General features: G+C 39.0%; 1 protein-coding gene across 1 annotated transcript; it reads left to right on the forward strand.

The window, feature by feature from the left end:
- Positions 1-16,902: 16,902 nt before the first annotated feature.
- CCKAR (cholecystokinin A receptor) lies at positions 16,903-23,610 on the forward strand. Its single transcript, XM_024204289.1, has 5 exons — positions 16,903-17,023; positions 17,681-17,932; positions 20,118-20,379; positions 22,297-22,424; positions 23,084-23,610. Exons 1-5 carry the CDS (start codon positions 16,903-16,905, stop codon positions 23,608-23,610), a joined length of 1,290 nt encoding a protein of 429 aa, XP_024060057.1.
- Positions 23,611-24,387: the final 777 nt, after the last annotated feature.

Consider the following 24,387-nt stretch of genomic DNA (forward strand, 5'->3'; position numbering starts at 1 on the left):
TTTCAGGGGGACACCCTCGCTCCTTTCTGCTACTTCACTGACGGCGTTACCAGGCAACTAAGGGAGCGGAAAGCGACGCTCTGCTGCGGATTCCGGCTGAAAACTGGGTTCCCCACAGCAGAGTTCCGGGCTCCGGCCCTTCCCCCGCCTGGTTCTGCACTAGCCCAGGGCACCATAGACACAGGATGACATGAGTGCTGGCCCTGTCGATACCAAAGGCAAAACTAACCTTTACTGCAAAAGGCCAGTATTTCACCCTCAGCCCCTGAGCAGGAGACAGGTGCCCAGCCCCACCTGCTGTCCAGAATAAGAGACACCCCGCTCCCCCAGCACTGACTGCAGCATTCACTAGTGTCACCACCAATGTGTTCCACCGGAGCCAGTCACCATGACAGGGCACTCTCCACCCCACCAGCACTGCCCTGCTGCCTCACACACTGTTCCTATGCCTCCTGTTACACTTTTCTGGGGCTGACCCCTACGAGCCTACTGCCTCACCATAGCACCCCATGGCAAAGCCATAACATGCCATCCCAGGGCTTTACATGCCGTCCTGGGCTGGGACCACACCATAATTAAAGCATTGGGGTGGTTAGAATTGGGAGGCGTAGGCTGTACGCTTAGCTCTGCCACTGACTTTCTCTGAGTCTTTTGGCAAGACATTTAGGCCTGACATAAAAAATGAGATTGACCTAGCTATGGCACGCAGAGCAGTGAAAATATTTCTGCCCTGAGTGCCAGGCCTAGGAAGAATTATTCTATCACTGTAGCTACAGCCTATTTCTGGAAAACCTCCACCGTTGATATATGAAGTGTCTATACTACAGCAGCATAGCTGCAGCTATGGTGATCTCTCACATATTCCTGGAATACGGGACTGTGACGTTGCACTCTATATGATTTTATGAAAATATGCTAATGTAACTGGAATATGCTTCATGCAAAAGGTCTTTTGTAAGGTATCATTACAAAGCTTATAATCTACTGAGTGTGGTCATCCTATTTGTATAAAGGTATCACTCTTGTATCTGAAACTAGAAATATTAAATATAACTCTGAGGGCCTATTGTAATTATGCAAAGTGTGGGCCATTAATGGTGGTTTGGAATCTTGATGACTCCCATTAACCAGGACAACTGTCTGCAGATGGCTCTGTTTTACTTGCAAGTCTCCCTGTATATGTGTGTGCTGGCAAGTGGGTAATGAAGACTTACAGTGACATGTGATCATGTCACCTGAACTGGAATCTTTAACCTGGTGCTTTTCCATTGAAAAGGTGGGGGTGGGAACCCAGAGGGACAAAGGATTCCCGCCTTATGCAAAAGATATATAAATGGTGGAACAGAACAAAGAGGAGCCATCACGAGAAATCCCCTAGCTACCACCTGAACTGGAACAAGGGCTGTACCAGGGGAAAGGATTGTGCCCAGACTAGGAATGTGTCCAGTCTGTGAAAGAGACTTATTGAAACATCTTTCAGGGTGAGATTTTATCTGTACTCAATTGTATTACTGTATTAGGCTTAGATTTGCATGTTTTATTTTATTTTGCTTGGTAATTCACTTTGTTCTGTCTGTTACTACTTGGAACCACTTAAATCCTACTATCTGTATTTAATAAAATCACTTTTTACTTATTAATTAACCCAGAGTATTTATTAATACCTGGAGGGGTGGGCAAATAGCTGTGCATATCTCTCTATCAGTGTTATAGAGGATGAACAATTTATGAGTTTACCTTGTATAAGCTTTATACTGGGTAAAATAGATTTATTTGGGTTTTAGATCCTATTGGGAGTTGGGCATCTGAGTTTTAAAGACAAGAACACTTCTGTAAGCTGCTTCTGTAAGTCTGCAGCTGTGAGGCAAGTAATTCAGACCCTGGTTCTTTGTTGGAGCAGAAGGGCGTGACTGGCTCAGCAAGACAGGATGCTGGGGTCCCGAGCTGGCAGGGAAAGCAGGGGCAGAAGTAGTCTTGGCACATCAGGTGGCAGCTCCCAAAGGGGTTCTGTGATTCTAACCTGTCACAGGGACACTCTAGTACTTCTGGGAACAGCCCCCGCTGGCATGACCTTGGACACTCGGTTAGGGTTACCATATTTCAAGTTCCCAAATAGAGGACATTGCCAGGGAGCGTTGGAGGGGGAGGCAGGGTTCAATTTTTATGACAATATCATACCATGCCACCCTTACTTCTGCGCTGCTGCTGGAAGTGGTGCTGCTTTCAGAGCTGGGCGGTTGGTCAGCAGCCGCCGCTCTCTGGCTGCCCAGCTCTGAAGGCAACGCCACTAGCAGCTGCAGTGCTGAAGTAAGGGTGGCAAACCAGTAAACATACACACCGCTATTAGGACATGCCAGGAATTGTAATTCTACCAGAAGCAATGTTGGAAAAGGACAAGCAAGGAAAAATCATGGACCTTTCTTCATATTTCAAAAATCCACCAGACGGAGATCAGAGGACCAAAAAGGAGGCCATAGCTAGGAAAATCCGTACGTATGGTAACCCTCCACTTGATACATCTGCAATCATGCTGTACAGGGGACATCATTTTTAAAAGCATGCCACTTTACCCCCCTCCCCTACCCCCGCATGACTTTGCATGCAAGGTCACACCAGCAGGGAGGGGAGCAGCACGCTCTTCAAAAGAATGTCCCCCAGCCGATACTGGACCACATCTGTTTTTGTCTGAGTATCAGATAGAGGACAAACCCTAGAAAAGCAGGACTGTCTGGTTTAATACTAAATGAATGGCCTGCCAAGCTGTAGCTCTGCGTTTGTAGTTCTTGTAATGTAGACAGAACCTTAGCCTCAGTTTCCTGCTAAAACTTGCTAAAATATCACACTATATAACAAATCAGAAGTAAGTGTTGGGAAAGCCAAGGGAGGTGGCTTGAAGAATGAAATTCAATAATCTTTAACAAACCAAAATTTGACTTTAAAAAGACAGCAATCAGCACTACCCAGAATCCTTAACAAGCAGTCTAAATGGGATAGTTATCCTGTTTTTCAATGAGCCCTAATATTAGGAACAAGTTTTTTTCATTACTTTGTCACACTCTGTTTTGGAATTAGATATGTCCCCCTCTCTGCTACCAAATGTTGTTTTCAAGTGAGATAATCTGCGATTATAAAGTGATCAATGGGAACAATGGTCTAACCAGGCTGAATCCTCCCTAACTGCCTTAAAAATAAAATGTTTGTCAAGCAAAGTGACACTTATTTTGCACCCCAGACATTTGTCACTGATGTGTACCTTGCCTGTCCATTAAAAATGGATGCAAACATCTTTAGCAGATATAGGCAAAGGTAACATATGAAGTGTCAAGATGAAGTCTCAAATACTGGTGGAAATACTGTTTGAAAGAAGGTTTCCTTTAGAAAATAGATGTTTGATTCAATGAGGTGATGCCTGAGCACCTTCTATTCCCATAGAGCTTATAGAAGTGGCATATACTCAACCTGTCATCGGAGGTGTTCAACATTTCACAGTACACTATAGCAAAATTATTCCTAACAATCTCATTTATGGCCCAATCATGCAAGTATTTCATTGTCGTTATTTTCTCCAATAGGACGACTTGTGTGAGTAAGGATTGATGAGGCCCACAATGTTTTGCTGTAGCTGACAACATATCAGGTCTAACAAAAATCACAAAATAGAAAAAAGGGCAATATCTGTCAGTGATTTGCCTTCATCAACTTTAAGAAATATTAAAATCACTGCAAAGAAACATGGCACCATATCTTGACAAGTTTTCATATTTTATTTTAAATAACCAATTCCTATTGTGTAATGAGATTTTTTTCCTAATACCATAGCTGCAATCTGCAGAATGTAGGAAAGATTACATAATATATTTTGAATTATTAAGGCAGAAAAGATCTCTTATTGCAAAGACTATTTTTCATGAAAAGTAATATATTTTATCTAATAGATGTCTGAACATGAAAGCTAGATTTCCCTATGAATAACAACAAGTTAATCAACTACAACTACAATAACTTGATACTCTAGTTTAGAGAATTTGACAATGCTTCTGTTCTTGATTTTAGATATATTATTTGTCTTCACAGATCTTGGCTTTACATAAGTTGAAGCCTTTTGTTATTTTTCTATTGAGAAGACGTGGCTTGGGAACTAATGTCAACTACTTTTTCGTATTCATTTTAAATAGCATGTAGCAACTTTGAGTTACCAAGCTTGTAAAACAGGTATGTGCACAGCGATCCTGATTCTCCAGTCATGTTAGTTTTATAAACATATTGGACTAACATCAATATTGTATTCTCTTTCTAAGATAGGGGCAGTTTCTTTTATGGAATATTTAATCAAAGTTTAAAATAATCTGGTGTATATTTGTTCAGTGCCTGGAATATATATATTCTATTATAAAGCAGTATCAGCGTGAGCGTCAAGCCTTCAGCTACAATAGTCCTTATGCAGGACTCTCATTGTGCTCTACTCTGTGCTCATTAATCAAACAAAATTCTCATTGACTTCAGTTCAGTCATTGACTTTAATGGGAATCTGATAGAGTAAGTACTCCTGGGGGAATTCTGCACCAAAAAATTAAAAATTCTGCACACATTTTAAAATTCTGCAAAATTGTGCATATTTTATTTGTCAAACTAACACAATATAAACATGCCAGTTTCAATTATTTTGATAATTTATTTCAAAATACTTGTCAACAAGTATGTCTGTAACAATACAGACACACACAAAAAGATTCCTTACTAGGCATATTAATACAAAACTTTAAGTAATTCATTTAAACTACAATACAGAAACGTATATCCGCACCCCTCAGAAGCAGTGCAAAGGATTGGGGGAGTCAAGCGTAATGGAGGAGCTGAGGGAGAGGGAAGGAGCTTGGGAGTGAACCTGGAGGGTTGTTGGGTGTGGGTGGGAGAAGTATGGAAGTTTCTTGTGGGGGGGTTGTTAGGGAGTTGGGGAGCCTCTTCCATGCAGACCCTGGCTCATCCTGAGCCTCTCCCATTCAGTCAGGCACATCTGCCCCTGTGCCCATGTGTCCCTGCACCCCCCCTCCATCTGGCCTTGGAGCCCCCAATCCCCATGTAGCCTTGGAGCCCTCCATCCCCATGTGACCTTGGAGCCCTCCTACCCCCCAACCCCATGTGCTCCAAGCACCCCCTTCTATTCAGCCCCTGGCTCAATGCTGTCACCCCACTGGCGCCTGAGCCCCTGCCCCAGTCTGTCCCCCCACCAGCCCTTCTGAACCCTAGTCTGTGACACCCCCCACCCAGCAGTTTCGTGTGCCCCATTCTGTCTCCTAATCTAGCTCTACTGGCAGACTGCTGTAACGAATGCAGCCAGTTCTGGAGCCTCAGTGACCTCTGATGCATTAAAGGCAGAACTAAAGCACTTCTTGGGCAGAATGTAATTTCTGCAGGAAACAAAATTCTGCACCAGATATGAATTCTGCACGTGCGCAGTGGCACAGAATTCCCCCCAGAGTAAGTAAGGACTGCAGGATCTGTCATGTTAGTTCCAGAATTTCTGTCATTCCTATAACAGGGCTTTGGTGATAGGTCATAGTTAAAGAGGACCAGTCTTCTCCCTGCATGAAAGTTTATTTCATTATTTTATGAGGATTGGCAGGCATTCTGATATATGACAGATGCAGCTGAATTATTTACCAAAAGTTTACCAGGCATTTCAGTTGGAAAATTTGTTTATTAAAATCTTCTTAAATAAAGATTACAAATTAAAGAATGATCCATGGGGAGCTACAGAATCTCTTAGGGATTCAGGGTCCTTTCCTGATGGTTGTGAGCTCAGAGGATAACCAACTTCAGTGATTATCAAAGGGAAAACATCTAGCTTTGCTTCTGTTATCAAGATTCCTGAGACATCCTCTACCTTCAATCTTGAATTTAACATTTGCTCCCTTAAAAAAAGGACAACTAGAAGCATTTGAAAAATTAACTACAAAATGGAAACACTAAATGAGCAGAACAGAAGAGCTTTCATAAGTTTCTCTTAGTTTTATCTTCTCTGATAGAGCTTTCCTCTCCTTGTAGGGACAATACTTTTATACCACCTAAAGAAGACACAGGGCACTGACTGAAAATCTTAACCAACTATGGACTAGCATCTCAAATGAGGGGGGAGCCCGCCAGGAAGTTCTGATTATTTAAGCCCTGAAGGTAACAAGGTGCAACAATAGTAAGGGAAGTACTACATCAACTTAAGTTTATGTCACTTTTCCCAGTTGTCAGGACTGCAAAATAAGCCTCTGACAGGATGAAAGAAGGAGGGCATTAAAAAGGAAAACGTTTTTCAGGATACATCTACACTTCAATAAAAACCCTGCAGCACTGAGTCTCAGAGTCTGGGTCAGTTGACTCAGGCTCATGGGGCTCGGACTGCAGAGCTAAAATTTTTAGTGTAGATGTTTTCCAAATCAAAAAATAAATAAGGAAAGAGAAGTCTAGAAAAATATCTGTTTTTGTCAAATGCTTGTTAAAGAAAAATTGTCAATAAGTGATTTCAGCCACAGGACTTTATATAACATGTTTCAAAAATGTTTTTATGCCTTAATTATAAACCCATTGAAATATTGTTATAAAGAAATATTTAGAGAACCCTAATTTAACAGCCTAATGAGAACCGCTATAATAAGAAGTGAATTACAAAGCACTTTGTTCCTGGATTTTGCCTGTCTTTTTTTTTTTTTTCTGAATGTTGAGCGTTCTCCTTGGCAGCTTTAAAAAATTCTGTGATATAAACAAAGACTGAATAATGAAAATGAATTTATATCTTACATCCTTTCAATCACATTAACTACCTGCACTATATAATATTGTATAAACACTCGCAAACAGTCCAAAACTACCTACAGTAATTCTTCCTCAGAATGCATTTTCTTAATGATAATCTAGACAAAAGCATCACCCCTAAGACTCATAGTAATAGCTTTTAAAAGCCTATCCATGGTAAAACTCTGGAAATTCTTACTCTTTGTCAGTGTTTGGATAATATTTTGGAATGACTTTATATGGAAATTATTTGAAGTTTAAATTTATTGTGACTGTGTGGTCATTCAGATGGTGATATTCAGTATTAGCAACACTTCTATGGGCCTGACATTGCCTCTCTTAGTCACAAAAGTAATCCCATTGACTATAATTGCCCTCCATTTTGACATCCAAATTACTGGAGACCATAAGGTTTATCAAGGAAGTCCGTAAGAACCAAATACAAGGGATTTTGTCCAATTTGACAAGGAAATGAACAGCTTAGGCACAGGCGATCAAGCCTTCCAGAAACAAAGGGCTGGGGGGCAGATCTTCAGGTGGTGTAAACTGTCACACCTCCTGAAGTCAATAGAGCTATGACAGCTTACACTAGCTGAAGATATGCCCCATATTCTGATTTCAGTTAGTTCAATAATTAGTCCAGATTCACAGTGGTGTAACTAAATATCAGAATATTGCCCTACAATTGTGATTAAAAAAGAACAAGACTCAGGCCCCAATATAGCAAGATTCTCAATAATGTGTCTAACTTTAAGCATCTGAATAGTCCCAATGAAGTCTGGGGCACCAGACACTAAATGTTACTCTATACCTGGTTCTATACTGCCACCCATTACTGTAGCATCTGAGTGTTTTGCAGCTAAAATCAGTAGCAATAACAAAGTTGTTGGCAGACGCAATGGAGTCTCTGGCACTTCTCTTTTTTGGGGGATCAAAATTCAGCTTGTGTTAGGGTTTTTTGTTTGTTTGTTTTAGGAGGAGGGTTGGCTTTTGGGAATGGGGGGACTGGCAGGGGACTGGGAATAGAAAACGGTGTTGACTGTGAAATTCACTTATGCTGAAAAGGCTTTCTGAAAGAGGAAAGTTTCATGCTGTCTGGAGCGGTTCACAACTGTGAGTGCCTGTCTCAGGGCAGACTGTCAGAAAACAAGGGTAGACAGCCCAAACTGGTGGTATATTCTATAATTAGATTTCACCAAGCCAGTAACAAATGTGAACTCCTGGACCACTATATCAGTCTTACCATGGAGTCACACACAGACAGTCCTCTTAGACTCTCCAGCGTATCTTGCCATCTAGACAAACTGAATTTGTGATAATGGTGGTGTGATTTTTGGTGTAAGTGACATCAGGTTTCTTCCAGTCGTAAGGAACCAGTCACATACCCCAGAACAATTGTTACTCCAGATCTTACATCAAAGATGATTCTGGGAGCCAATTCTGTAGTAAACTAACTAAGTTTATTAACTAAGAAAAAGGAATGAGCATTATGGAGAGATTAAAGCAGGTAAAATATATGAACAGGTAAATCAGTTTGTAACTCCAAATGGTGGCAGTAATGTAATAAACTGCCAGTTTCCCAAAAGTTCTTTCAGGGCTACTCAGAATAATTTTGGGGAATCTTTGTCTTCTCATTCAGTTATTCTGCCCTGTTAGAATCAAACAGTCCAGAGATAAAGGATCTTTCTTTTTAGAATTTTCACATAGAAAGCAAGTTGACAGTGTCTCTGCCCACCTGGGCTTTTTCCCTTGATAATGGTGAGGGAGGAATGCACTTAGACTTTTGACCTCCAACCATATACATAATGGCCACTTGCTTTGAGATTATCATTTGCCCTTCAAGTCGTTAAATCCTTCATTAGCATTTCACAAGATTTTTTGATGGGTAATTTAGTTACAAGGGTATTTATCATGTAAATGTTTGCTATTACATTATGGCAGGAACAGATAACTGAAAACAATACAAGTAACATTCCACTAGTTTTCATGAAGTTTAAATATCTGAATACACTCTCATACATCTAACCATTACTTTGGTTTACACAAGTGCATTGACCTGAATACACTCTAAGATGACCTGGTCAGCCAGTGTTTCAGAAAGTTTTGCAATGTTTTCTAAAAGTAGTCAGACTGTGTTCACCTGATCTCTTTGGGAAGGTTGTTCCAGAGCCAGAGCCCCTGGATTGAGAAAGCTTTGCCCGCAGCTCTCATGTGCTTCATGCTGGGCTTCGTGATCAACATGGTCTCAGAGGACCAAAATTCAGTCTTTGATGCACATGGGGCTTGATCCATTAATTGTTTTAAAAATGAAGACCAAAGCCCAGGTCAAAGGTATTTAGGGGCCTAATTGCCATTGAAATCAATCAGAGTTTGATTTCAATGGCAATTAGGCCCCTAAATACCTTTGAGGATCTGGGCCCAAGGTTTTAAACTGACATTGAAAGCTGACTGGGACCCTAGGGAGGGATTTGAGCATAGGCCTGACAGGACTATTCATGTGCTTAAGCTTAGGCACGCCTTGAGTACCTCAAGGCCTCAAAAGGAAAATGGGCATTTTTCTGCTCATCCTCTACATGACAAGGGCTCGTTACATTTCTGGAGGTCTCATGGTTAACTTTTTTAGATGACATCACAAGTTTGATATGAAACCCACTGTGCCATGAGAAACTGAGGTAGTTATGTGAGGGGACATACTCTCGCTTTTAGGTTAACAAGTAAGAGAATCTCCAAAAGTAAAGACAATTAGAATGTTCAATTTCTTACATGGACAACTTACAACAAATAACATAACACTGACAGTCGGATGAAAGTTTAAGACTGATACTGGAACTGAACCTTTTAATAAATACTAATATGGATTTAAACATGTGCACTTCTGTAAATTCTTCTACCAGAGCCAATACTTTTCTAGCTACTTCACAGCTGGTTCTCCTCAACCAAGAGTTATACTTCTATTTAGGAATTCAACTGGTAGCCTAGCTAATGAAAACAGTAGAATTTTGAAGGAACTAGCTACCTTTTAGGCAAATTAATATTTCTCTGATGCTTCAGACTTACATAATAAAATTAGAATAATTTCTAATTCTGCAGAAAAATTAGTGCCCACTTGATCTGGGCTTGATCTGACACTGCTTCTCTTCAGAGCAGCGTGGCTTACCCAAGTGAATAGATCACAGACTGGGATTCAGGAGACCTGATTCTTTTCCTAACTTTTCCATGAGCATATTGGGTGATCTTTGGCACATCACTTTACCCCTGTGCCTCAGTTGTCACACCTGTAAATGGATATTCATAATGATAGTGACCCCTTTTGTAAAGCTTTTTGAGATCTACTGATAAAAAGCACTACCGAAGAGTGAGGTATTGTTATTTATTCTTCTTTCTGATCAGTGTTACTTAAATGAGGCCATAAACAAACATTTTAACAAACCAAATGACATTTGTGGTGATTTCTGTTGCTTATAAAGACCGGACATATTTCATACTTGGTAGATCTGCTTCACACTTCAGAAGCCTGCTTGGTGTTATACTATGTGAGCCCATTTCCCTGGGAATCATGGACTGGGTTACATAATGAAGAATGAGCATTTAATCGAATGGGATGGGCCCAGGTGACATAAGTTCTGACCAAGTTTTTCTTTCTTCATAATGTTTAGATTCTTATTTTGAGTAAAGAACATCAGCTCAGATCTTCAAAGATATATAGGCACCTTACTCCCATTGAAATCAGTGCTGTTTTCAAAATAATTTTGTTTCCCAAAATGTCATGCATTTTACAAATCCATGAGCCTGATTTAGATCACACACCAATATATATTAGGAGTAACTCCACCAAAGTGTCAGAGCAGTTTGTGAAACTGGCATATAAGTGGAATCAGATCCGGGGCCAGTTCTGTATTTCCATACAAACTTCCTATAAATAAGCTCTCTGATTTTATTTGGTATAATAAAAAACCTAAAACCAAACATATTTTCACATTGAAAGAAGGAATTGCTTTTCCAGATTTATTAATCTGAAAGTGGAGTTGCTATTTAAATTTATATAAGGAATGGGATCTCTGAGCACTGGTTTCAGACTAGTGAATTAATGAAAAATAAACAATATAGAGCCTCACTCTTAAAGAAAAATTATTAGGCAAGCAAACATATGTGACTTTTTGTTAGACAAGCATAATTCTCTTTATTTTGTGGTCTAGAATACTGATATGTTATGAAATGATAAATTGTAGCAATTATTTCTGCTATTAAACTAGTGTTTCCCATGTTTGACAGCAACACTGGAATGACATCATCTGGAGAGAAAAGGTATTAAGGTTAATAATATATTATCTTTATTTTAACAGCACATTCTGCTCATTTATAGATTTGGGCAAAAGAGAGGTATTACTATATATATTTCTTTAAAATGTCTGAAAAGCCATAACATTGTCTAAGGCCAAGAAGAAACATATTTCAATTATTATTGTTTTTTTATGTTAAGAATAGAGATACTCAAGAATGATTCTTGCCTGAAGCTTACAAAGTCCATTCCCAACTAGTATACACTGATTTTAATGAGGTCTTCCCTGGCCCTCACACAAATCAGTCAGAGACCTCCTCCAAGTGCAATCACCCATGCTTCTTTTTATTAACAGTGTCAGCTCCCTTCTGTTTATAGACAGTTGTAAACCAGAAACCTGGGGGCAGCCAGCTTCTCCAACTAGCAGGGATGCACAGCCTGTAGCTCCTCCCTTTCCTTGCTTTCCCCCCTCCCCTCTTACTTCCTGCCAGCTTTATATAGCCCCCTTGCTAACAAGGCCCACAGGTGCTTCTGTTTCACCAATTAGGCCTGGCATACCCAGCCAGCCCCAATTAATACTCCTTAATTGGAGTTGGGCTAACAGGCCTGGCTCAGGACCTCCTGGCCAGCACCCTGTTACACTGATGGTAACATTAATTAAATCCAGATGGAAGAGAGATATTCAGATTATTATTTCTACTAAACAATGAGAACATACTATGGGAACTATGACATTCAATAGCTTTATAGAAAAGTCTTTTCTTTTTTTCATTAAACCATAAGGTAAATGGCTCTTGTGTGTGTATTTCTCCTTAAATCAGTGTCAAATTATATTATCCACTCACTCTACATTGCCTATGCATACGCGACATGTAGGCGAGGAGTGCCCCCAGCCCAGATTTCTGCTTGACCTGCCCCAGCCCCACAGGACCTGGCGGGATTGTCTGCCCTGGCCCAGGGAGGTGGGGCTGGAAGTTCCTCCCAGAGGAGACACGTGGGGCGGTCACGTCCTCTCCTTTACATTATGTCTTCCAAGTATCAGGAGGCACGTGTTATCTGTGTCTATGTATTTAATTTGATACTGTACAATGTGTGCCATATGCTATGAGATTTTCTATACAATTTCAAGTATTGGGGCCTGATCCAACAACTAGTAAAGTCAATGGAATTACTCCTATTGACCTCACTGGGTGCTGGATTGTGTCTTAGGCCTGCTATTTTATAGTAAGTGTATGGAGCATTTAAAAAGGTGCTTATGAATTTTGATACTCAGACTATATAATTTTTATTATTATTTATTTGTATGGTGGTAGCATTTAGGAGAGTCATAGACCAGAACCCCATTGTGCTAGGTGCTGTACACAGAACAAAAAGACAGTTCCTACTTCAAAGAGCTTACAATCTAAGTAAAAGACAAATTGACAGACAGGGGAGCACAAAGAAACAAGGAGACAGTACTGCTCGGCTTGATAGGTAGTGGTCTACCATGAAATTAGTCAGTTATGTATACAGTAAAGAGTGAAACAACTTAAAAGGGCAGACATTCAAACCTTACCAAACAGAGCATGGTTATTGGCTCTGTACTACAGACCATCAGATATTAAATCTTAGCAACAAACATTTTCAGTGGTATATAATAAAATGCTTAGACCTTGCAGCATTCCATATAAAAACCTAGGTTGGTTTTTTTCAAAATGAGAAGGTAAGGGTTCTTTGTAAGTTTTAACTCAGCTATTCCATCAGCTTGTTCCACAGATGTCAAAACTAAAAATTAACTTTAAGTAGTAAAACCACACAATTCATCTTCCACCCCCACCTCAAAAAAACCCCAAACCCTTTGCTAGCACCATTTTTTTGCCAATTCTTCCTTGAGAAGCCTACATCTTTGCCCTGTCTCTTGTGATTCCCTGACCACTTCAGGATTACAGAGTCCTGTCTGAGTGACCCCAATACCATCTGCCTGACAGCACTTCATTTTTTGGACCGGTCCCAAATGGTCCCCAATCGATTCTCTTCCCTTCTGCCCTAAAGTTATATCCAGGCTCACTCTCTCGTTGACTAAGGAGAAGAGTATCTCGGAAGCTCCACTCACATCCCCACTCAGGCTGCTCATTGAGAGAGAAGAGGAAGAGACATCTACCCCTATGGCTACTTACTGCATTCCATTGTTTTTATTTCAGGTCAGAACTTATGGGGACCTCATGCAGGGGGACTGCTCAGCACATGCTGTATTGGTAAATCTGGGAGCTAGGCAGCCAGAGACGATACAGGCCCTCACACTGTGTCCAGCAGTCTCAATAAAAGTTGCCTTTGTATTTATTATACCATGGTCTGCTTACCTTTTCATGTTACATTAATAACAAGGACACGATACACACATCAGGATACTAGCTACTAATCCAGAAACAAATATTAAGATGTAAGCAATATCAAAGCTGCAGGAGAAAAGAGTCTGAGAGAAAATCCAACTTCAAGTAGCAATATATACAGAGTAAAAAACAACACATGATTTATTGCTAACACCAGGTAACCAATGCAACTGGAACTGAAAACACAGCAAATCATTCCACTACTACAAGTCTTTGCCAAGCAGGAAAATATTTTCTGGTGGAGTGTGTAGCATGGAGGAGAGCCCCGCCTTCATCAAGGATGACTCATCTTGACTAGCTAGAGTAACAGTCTGAAATCTTTTTAAAAGAAAAGCTCTAATTCCACCACAAGTTATTGGATGCAGGAATTACTTGATAAAATTCTATGGTCTGTATTACAAAGGAGGTCAGACTAGATGATCATAATGGCCCCTTGTGACACCTAAATCTATTAAATTTATGAATCTGCACATCCTAAGCACCCATTTTGTATACTACTTTTTCACAGCAGAAAGGAGCCTAAAACCAAAGAAGCTCTCATTGAAGTGAGTGGAATGCAAATAAAGAGTGCAGGATCATAATCTTGACTGGAGGAGTGCAAACACTGTAGTAAGACTCAGAGGAAAGTTGTAAAATGCTGTTTTATTTTGGTCTGATGACTCTCGGATCACTTACAGCAAAGTAAATACTTAATAGTAATGTTTGGCAGCTCAACATATCTCCTGCTTCACTTCACTGTCTTTCCAATATTATCACCCATCAGGAAAAGAAAAAAAAAACAAGTGCAGTGTCTTTTCAAAAGAGTTTTTTTGTTTTTCTTGTGCATCCTATGCATTGAATCAATACATCTGCAAGCTGCCCTTTTCAAAATGCAGGAGCTTGGAATCAGCTCTAATGGTAGTTCCCACTTGGCCCATCTGAAATTGACAGTGAAAGTGTTTCATGTAAGAGTTGGTTAGTACCATCTCTGTGATTTATTATGTAAAATAAGAATTTAAAGGTGAACTGGAAAGCTAGAGATCAAACTCAGTTATTCAAAGATTGATGTACCTAATGTTCAAATTAACCTGGCTGTAAAAATTGAAACAAGTTGTATTTAAAGCTATTTCTCTCAGGTAAAATTCTAGATTAAAAAAATATCCCAGAACGTATAATTCTAGAATGTCACAGGTAGACAAAGGCTCCTAGGTTTGTATCATGTATGACATATTCCTGGAAAGAGGAAAGGAGTGTTGCCTGCTGAACTTAGTTTATTTCATTCTGATGGAATTACATTAAGTACATTGTATACATTGATCAAAAATTTGACTCTGTTTTACCTCAGATTAGAAAATGTACAAGAGTCTGTACAACAAATTGATAAGGATCATAATAATCCTTATCCTTTTTAAGGCATGAGAGCAATTTAGACTTTATCTGCAGTGTTGCTGTATATTCCCCCACATAAATATTCCAGAAAATATGGCTGTGCATCAGAGGTTAGAGGAGCTGGAAAATAAATCCAGGCCCTCCAATCTTGTTATATTAAGTTTAAAGAAGGGTTTGGAAGGACATAATCCTGTTATTGCTCTCCCTTTTAAAAATAAATTTGACTTCAATGGAGTAACAGCAGGGATGAATTTATTTCATTATTATTCAGTAATTTCTTGTAATGAATTATGCCTATTAATTTTTCCTTGCCTTACACCCAGCTTTGGGTTTACACACTTTGTGGAAATAGGAGAGAGAAGACAGTGTTTGGAGAAAAACATTATCAGAAATAGATGTTGTTTATTCATTGTTGCTATCTTGTAGTCCAGGAGTAGGCAACCTATGGCACGCGTGCTGAAGGCGGCACACAAACCGATTTTCAGTGGCACTCACACTGCCCGGGTCCTGGCCACCGGTCCGGGGGGCTATGCATAAAATCATAGACTTTAAGGTCAGAAGGGACCATTATGATCATCTAGTCTGACCTCCTGCACAACGCAGGCAACAGAATCTCACCCACCCACTCCTGTATCAAACCTATGTCGGAGCCATTGAAGTCCTCAAATCATGGTTTAAAGACTTCAAGGTGCAGAGAATCTTCCAGCAAGTGACCCGTGCCCCACACTGCAGAGGAAGGCGAAAAACCCCCAGGGCCTCTGCCAATCTGCCCTGGAGGAAAATTCCTTCCCGACCCCAAATATGGCGATCAGCTAAACCCTGAGCATGTGGGCAAGACTCACCAGCCAGACACCCAGGAAAGAATTCTCTGTAGTAACTCAGATCTCACCCCATCTAATATCCCATCACAGGCCATTGGGCATATTTACTGCTAATAGTCAAAGATCAATTAATTGCCAAAATTAGGCTATCCCATTACACCATCCCCTTTTAGAAACCTTATTTACTTTAAATACAACAATAGTTTAGTTATATATTATAGACTTATAGAAAGAGACCTTCTAAAAACGTTAAAATGTATCACTGGCACACAAAACCTTAAATTACAGTGAGTAAATGAAGACTTGGCACACCACTTCTGAAAGGTTGCTGACCCCTGTTGTAGTCTAATTACAGATAATGCAAGTGCAATGGAAATTTATAAAGCTTTCGTATAAGCCCATACACAGAGAAAATTCACAGGATCCTTCTTATATTAACAAACAATATTCATATTTCAGTTTTATACGGCCTGATCCAAAGCCTATTGAAGTGATGGAAAGACTCCCAATGCTTTCAGTGGGATTTGGCTCAGGCCCCTATAGTGCTTTCCATATGAGAATCCCAAAGTGCTTTCCAAAGGAATATAAGTATCATTATCCCCATTTTACAGGAACCTGAGTGATAAATTATTCCATTTGTTACTTAGCCAGTCTTCCAGTTGTACCTAGAGATGTTACTGCATTTTTTCCAAACTTAAAAGAAACTAAATTGTTTTTATATAAAGAAATAAAAATGTAGACATACAAAGCTCTAACTATGTTTCTTCTTTTCTGCATCCTTTTGGTCAAGTATTTTCTATTACCTCGTTAAATATTGTTAGCTGGAAGAGTGATTTGTTATATCATTTATTGCTCATGATTTATTATCTGTGGCAATAACAGATTCACATAGAGAGGTATTGTAGATGTGTGAGCTGAAACAATCTTGCAAGGGGTTAATTTTGTAATCGCTATCTAGTATGTTTATAATCCCAACACTAACCCAATAATAGAAGGGGGGGCGGATCTAGAAGGTACAGGAGAAGACGTGTGTGTTCATGCTTTTCTTTCATGCATCTAAACTGCTTTATATTCTACTGGAATAAATCTTTTTCATTCTGAACAGAATTCCTTGTACTGGATATTCCTTATGGCTAGCTGAAAAAAGACTTACTTGGAAAACCTTTGTCAAATCTTTTCACTGCAGACTTCATTCAGGAATATTTTTGCTCATAGAAAGAATGGGCAGATAGTTGCAAATCCGCCTTTCGCCACATATAAGCTAACCTGTGGAGACTGAAGAATGGAAATAGTTGATGACATCCTACTTGAGAATGGAACCAATATTTCTGCTTTCCTGTGTGATATTGTCATGGAAAATGATACGTTTTTCTGTGTGGATGACTCACCTCATCTTGCTAAAGGTATGTGGAGGAAAATAGATTTTTCAGACATCACCAGTTCCAGCTGAAGGCAAACTCATGGATATTTCAAGAAAAACAGGTACACAAAGGTTTATAGGTGAGGCAGTGTGAAAATAACCATTTGTTGCTAAATTAGGATAAGGAACAGACCAGCAAGAACTTTATATGTCCTGTTTTTCCAGATTATAAATACATCTAGAAAGTAATACTCAGAATAGAATGTAAACAGTACTGATAATTGTTTAATGAAACATAATTTTATATTGCTCTTGAATAATTCTATAACAATGAAGTTATCTGATCTAATGCAGTATGTGGAAGCAACTAACATGAAATTATAACACTGTATGTAGCCGCTAAAGAAAATTTGCTCATGTATTAAAATAATATAGATTGTCATAATGTTTCTTACTGTCTCAAAGAACAGTTCATGTAGGTCAGAATCAGGCCCAGGATTTCTAACTTCCACCAGTTTTACATTGGTGTAATGACATGACTTCAGTAGATTTGCAGAAGTGAGATAAAAATCAAATCTACTGCCTTGAATGATGAGAAGTCTTCACCTTTTTGTTAATGGATGAAACCCCTGTGATAAAAATTAATTAGTTTTATGATTTTCATATTTCATAACTGATTCTTCATTGTGGCAATTTTCAGATTTACATCAAACAGTTCGAATTCTGCTATATTCGTTGATATTTTTGCTCAGTGTCGTGGGGAACACGCTGGTAATTACAGTGTTGATAAGAAACAAAAGGATGAGGACCGTCACTAATATATTTTTGCTGTCGCTGGCTGTCAGTGACCTAATGCTTTGCCTTTTCTGCATGCCTTTCACCCTCATTCCCAACCTGCTGAAGGATTTTATATTTGGTAGTGCTGTTTGTAAAACTGCCACCTACTTCATGGGTAAGTCTCTGAATTTTATACCTACTCTAAAGTAAATAACCCATTAAATTTGTGAGATACTAAACAAGGGCCAGATCCTTTAAAGTGCCAAGCACTCTCAAAACCTGCTAAGCAGGACTGACTGGGCATTAACACCCTGTTGGAAAGATCAGCACTAAGGAACAAAAGTAGCCCAGGCAGTCACATGAAGATGGGAAAAAGCATATTTTATAAAACCCTTTTTCTTTAATTAAAATTTGACTTAAATTGCTATAAGAAGACAGGGTGCTGGAACAATTTTTATAGTGGTGGTGCTGAGAGCCATTGAACCAAACTGTAAACCCTGTATATAATGGAATCCACTTCAAGCCAGGGGGTGAGGCAGCAAAGCCCAGTACCCCTACTTCCAGCACCTATGTAAAAAGCGATTAGTAAAAGTGTCATCCCCTGTAATCAGCAAACATTCTCCCTGTGTGCTGTATGCAGAGCCATAGCTGATCACCTTGATAACAAAAGTTAATTCTCTTGTTAGAGCTGACGAGAGAGCTCTGCACAGCTCTGGGGGCATAATCCTGCAAGATGCTGAGCTCTGTAGTCTCATCTAACATAACACTGAAGCATACACTTAAATTAAGCACATCCTTAAGTGTTCTGCTAGATTAGGCTCAACACCTTGCAGGGTGAAGCCCTGGAGAGAAGTTGGATTCTATTCCTTCTTGCATATCATCAACAGAATCATTATTGTTCTAATTACAGGACAAATACAATAAGATTGTACAAGGGTAACCATTACCAAGGGCTGAATTTGGCCCACAGAATTTCTACTACTGGTGACAAATGAGAAGGAAAAAACCCCCAGCATTCTGATTTTGCAAATCCAGGTGGAATTTGCAGGGCTGTCAGTTAGAACAAATATCCTTTTATTTGTTAACTGATCAAATATAACCCCGAGTCACTGAGAGGCAATAAAGATGAAGCCTAATGATACTATTTTTATGGAGTCATATTTTAAAGACCACCACCACATTCAACATGCTTTGGCTTCAGCTGCCTCCCATTATAGAAGTGGGATCTATGAAAGGGCCTGGTTTATAAATTATCTGGATAAGTGATACTGTCCCAACTTTTTAGATTTAATGTTTAAAAATGTAAAAAGAAAAGAGGGAATTCTGAAAAGTTTATGTTATCTCAAAATGAGACTTAGCAATTAATTACAAGAACCTCTGTTTAACGTGTGCCCTTGAAAACTATGATGTAATGTGAAAATACATTTTGAAAGTGTGGGAATGGGAAGTCAACATCTTTCCTTAGATATAATCAATAAAACTAAAGGTCGTAGTTAAACATGTAATGAATTACTGACATAAACGTCATGAAAATTACTGAAGCGTATTTTTTATATTTCAATTTAAGTGTTACTAATTATATATATATATATATTCAAAGTTAATATATTCTAATATCAAGTTTTACAATTACAAAGTTAATTTTATTTTAAGACTCAAAAGGTGAATTGTCCCATAAGTCATACAGTAAACACATCAGAGGTGCACAGTGAAAAAAAAATAGCACATTGCACTGAAAGTTTGAAATATTATATATAGTGAGGAGGAGAAATTAATGAACATTTTATAGAAAATGGGTCTGATTCCTACTGCATTACTCCAGTTTTATGCCAGTGTGACTCCACTAAAATCTATGAAAATGTAACTGTTTAGTTTTTTTTACTTAATTTTATCAAAACAGGAAGTTAGGTTGTCAATTAAACAAGATACTTGCTTTTTTTAATTAAAACTAAAATCATACCTGATTCACTGCTTTGTTACTCCAGATGCACACCAGTGTAACCTCACTGATTCCAAAGTGCCTGGTTATGTTTCCGTGAAGTTATACTAGTGTAAAAACTGGAGTAATACAGAGATGAATCAGAACCAAAGTACTTTGATTGATAACAGCTTCCTGCTTTGATGGAACTAAGTCAAAAGATGTCAATTATTTTTTCATACACATCAGTAGTTACACAAGCATAAATCTGGAGCATCACAAAGGTGAATCAGGTCCACCTCTGTTAACTTAATGAGTTGTGAAAATATGAGTAATGCTATATTTTCATTGTTTCGCATATGTCCATGGAAACTTAGCAAGTTTATCTACAAAGAGCCAGCCTTTTAAAACAAGAACCCGTTTCTTTGTTTTATATATTTAGGTGTCTCAGTAAGTGTATCTACATTCAACCTGGTTGCCATATCTTTGGAGAGATACAGTGCTATTTGCAAACCCTTGCAGTCCAGGGTATGGCAGACAAAATCTCATGCCTTGAAGGTGATTGCTGCTACTTGGTGTCTCTCCTTTACCATCATGTCACCATACCCAATTTACAGCAAACTGGTGCCTTTTACAAAATATAACAACAGCACAGCTAACATGTGTCGCCTCCTTTGGCCAAGCGATGTCATTCAGCAGTCCTGGTAAGATATAATTGGCTGTTAAATAACATATAATTATCTGGCAGAAAATAGGATTACATGGTAGCATTAAGCCTGTTGAAAATCAATTATTAACCATTAGTGACTGTTTATAATTCTTTTATGCTTGTTTAAAAAGTCACAAGAATTTCTATTTTTAATTGCTGCTATTTTTTGTTTTTAAATACATTTATTACTTTTGCTTCACATCTGGGGGATATATGTAAAGGGCCAATGATTTTCAAACTGTAGTCTATGAAGCTGCCACTGTCACTGAAATGAAGGCTTCTCTCAGACTTCCAGCAGTGATGCTTCATGTTAGTATAGCTCGGTCTGTTTTATTTTTTGTATTTCCTGAGGATTTGTTTATTTTTAACAATTAATCTTTTTAAAAGCCACACGTATCGCTGTGCCCCTTCCAGGACTGATTCACTTCTTTGTCTGCATTTCTTTGATGCAGTTTCAATTGTGAACAAATATGATGACATGAAAATTGGAGAAGTAGCAAATGTACCTGAGAACAGAACCAACCTAGTGACTAGAGAGATTAGTGCAAAGGGGGCAGCAGGCTATTAGGGTACAGTCAGTGTTAAATGTCCACACCCAAGGAATAAACGGCACAGAAATAACATAGGGACATAATCAAGGAGCTGCACTGTTGCATTAAACAAGCTCATTTTTACTCTTTAATACTTTCCCAATATTTATTTTTCCTGTAATCAAGCACTTTAGTTGGTGCAGGGAAGATACAGGATTTTTCCTACTGTCTTTAATGGGAGGCAGAACAGGTCTATAGTTTGCACCACCTAAATATGGTTCATGCATATAAATATCTATTTGATATTAACATTTTCAGTAGTTTAAGGTATAATGCCATAATGAGGATGTATGAAGAGAAAAGTTAAAAGGCCAAATTCTGCTCTCGGTTATACCAATGTAAATCCAGAGCAATGCCAGTGAATTTGCAGCAATGTTCCTGCAAGGAGCAAATGGTTAGGCTCAAAATATATGATTGATTTGTTAATAAAATACCTTAAAGCAAAATAATTTCCCTGGGTGTGGGTACCATTAGAGAAACTGCTTATGTTTTGTTATGTAGTATATTTACCCATATGCAATGTGTAATCAAATACTAAAGGATTTGCTTTAAAGTGGAATCTCTCCTATGGAAGGGATTCAGCAGAAAAATAAGAGACCAAACTGAACCATCTTTCCTTCAGAATCTGTATGGGGCTAGAGGGGAATGAAATGCATCTCCCTCCCAGTGCGTGCCACTGGGGGGGCACACTCCTGGGGGGGGGAGGAGAAGGGGAAGGAGCACAGTCCCACTCCATGGATGTAATAATCCAGGTTGATGAGGGAGAGGAAAGGGGAAACAGTTGTACCAGGATCCCAAGATCAGCACTCCCTCCTCCCCCAAGTCTGTAACATCTGTAATGAAGTGAAATGGGAAAGGCTGGGGACCCAGCAAACATGATGAACCGGGACCCAAAATTTCTCTTGAAAGTTAATGGCTAATATCAGCATCTCACTTAAGCACAGGTAGCTGCTCATTTGAATTCCCACTGGACAAGCTTTTATATCATAAAAACCACCACCACCACCATAGACATGATTCTGGTCTCGGTAGAGGACAGGTATTGAATGGGCACAGAGACTGAAGCATCTTTTTAGCCCTAAGTGCCTCTGGGGGTGAGACACATTGGATGGACAGCATGGAGAAGCCAGCTCTGCTGTTGTTCGCACTGTACTATTTCTGTGGAGGAAAAAAAGGGATTCTAGCTTCCAGGACTGTCAATAGAGTACCTCTCATCCCTAAAAACATTTCACCCAGATCTTTAGAAAACAAACAAAAATATACAGCTGCTTCTCTGTATTTCTGCTGTTCCCTAATCTCAGTCTCTTTTGTGGCTTCCTCAGGTACATTTTCCTGTTGCTTATACTCTTTCTTATACCTGGTATTGTAATGATGATTGCATATGGCTTAATCTCTTTGGAACTATACAGAGGAATAAAGTTTGATGTCAGCCAGAGAAAATCTTCACGAGGTAACAGCATGTTTGTATTTGTTTTTGTTTTGTTTTAAGTTCATCTTTGAAGATGTGAATAGTAGAGCGGAGTCAATAATTTATTCTATAAATGCCACCTCTTTTTTGTTTACAAAACATCTATGAACAGATTGCAAAACTACTGCATGTATTTGTTAATCAAAATTATTAGAAAATTTCTTAAGTGAATAATCCATCATCTGCAGATTATTTGCAAAGAGTTCAGACAGGATATTTGTAATTCCCAATGTTTTAGTTAAATAAACCAAATGGATATTGTTTCTTGTCACAGATTAGATTATTTTTGCTATTAAGCAATATGACAAGAATTGTAAATTTAACCTAAAAATACAATTCAAAAATTACTTCAAGCAGAAATTTGAGCATTCAATCTTAATGTTCCTTTTTTGCCAATTTTCACAGTAGTACAGACATTTAGATGTTCATAGAAAGGGAACAGCAGATGGTCACAAAAATGACTGAATCAAAATTCACTTTAGAATTGGAATGACAGTTTTTACCACTAGTTGCTCATCATCCATGAAGGATTTTGTTTACTTCAAAATTTAGACTCCACTAATCTGTTTATATTTTGAATCACTATTCAGAAATGTTTTGTGTTACATATTTATGTGAGTGCTGCTGATTTGTACATACAGAAAGGAAAGCCAGCACCAGTAGCAACAAATATGAGAATGGAGATGGGTGCTACCTGCAGAAAACCAAAAAGAAGAGAAAAATGCCACTGCAACAGCTTTCTGCCACCAGCAGCACCAAAATAGACAGGGTCAGAAGCAACAGCTCAACTGCCAACTTGATGGCCAAGAAGCTTGTCATCCGCATGCTGATGGTGATTGTGATTTTGTTTTTCCTTTGCTGGACTCCCATCTTCAGTGTAAATGCCTGGCGTGCATTTGACACCACATCAGCAGACCAACTTCTCTCAGGAGCTCCTATCTCCTTTATTCATTTGCTCTCCTACACTTCTGCCTGTGTGAACCCCATCATCTACTGCTTCATGAACAAGCGCTTCCGGATGGGCTTTCTGGCCACTTTCACCTGCTGTCCCAAACAAAAGCCTCCAGTAATAAGAGGAGAGATTGGAGATGAGGAGGAGGGGAAGACCACAGGGGCATCTCTCTCCAGGTACTCTTACACGCACATGAATGCGTCTGCTCCCCCATGAACTGCTACAGAAAAGGAGAGGCTACACATGGCCAAGATAAATTCAAACCCTTATCTTCTTGTCTGGTCTTGGAAAGGCGACTAAGGTTTGATTTGTAACATGACTTAGTTCTGAAGAGATGAAAACACCACAGTTAAGCAATTAGCTGGTAGGAAATGCCAAGGGAATTGTATGGGCCATGGACACTGCTAGGGTCTGTGCTTTGTGTCACCTCCATTTCTAAAAAGAGACTGGAGTTATTAGGCTCTGTGGAGATGAGGGACTTTGAAACCAGCCCTCCAGCCTGGTGCATTTGTACTAAAGCCTCCTGTAAACATATTCTATAACTTGAGGGTGTCCTTTCCACCGGCAATTTGGCTCACCCTTTTCATGCAAAATTGCAGCTTTTAGAGATAGCTCAGAGTATCTCTTGACAATTCCAAGACACTAATAGATTGGGGTTCCTTATCAGTCCTGATTACAAATTTCTATTTTTATATTTTATGGTTAAATACCAATTCCATGAAATCAAAATATATTGGCTATTTTCATAGAACTCTTTGTCGTCCTTATTTTAGCTGAGCTACCACCCTTTGAAATTCTTGGTTTAATGGTCAATTAAAAAAGGATATTGCTGGAGAAAAGAAAGGACTATTGATCCAAAGCAATGGGTCCAGGACACTTTTAAAGTAGATTTATTTCAATTTTTTTTGTGAAAGTTAACAAGAGAAATAAAAACTAGTAATTTTACAGGCAGATGAAATACACTTCTTCCAGACAGCAGCCTGTGACAGCTTT

Source organism: Terrapene carolina, unplaced genomic scaffold (genome assembly GCF_002925995.2).
Source record: "Terrapene carolina triunguis isolate 2854851 unplaced genomic scaffold, T_m_triunguis-2.0 Scaffold66, whole genome shotgun sequence".
Lineage (NCBI taxonomy): Eukaryota > Metazoa > Chordata > Testudines > Emydidae > Terrapene > Terrapene triunguis.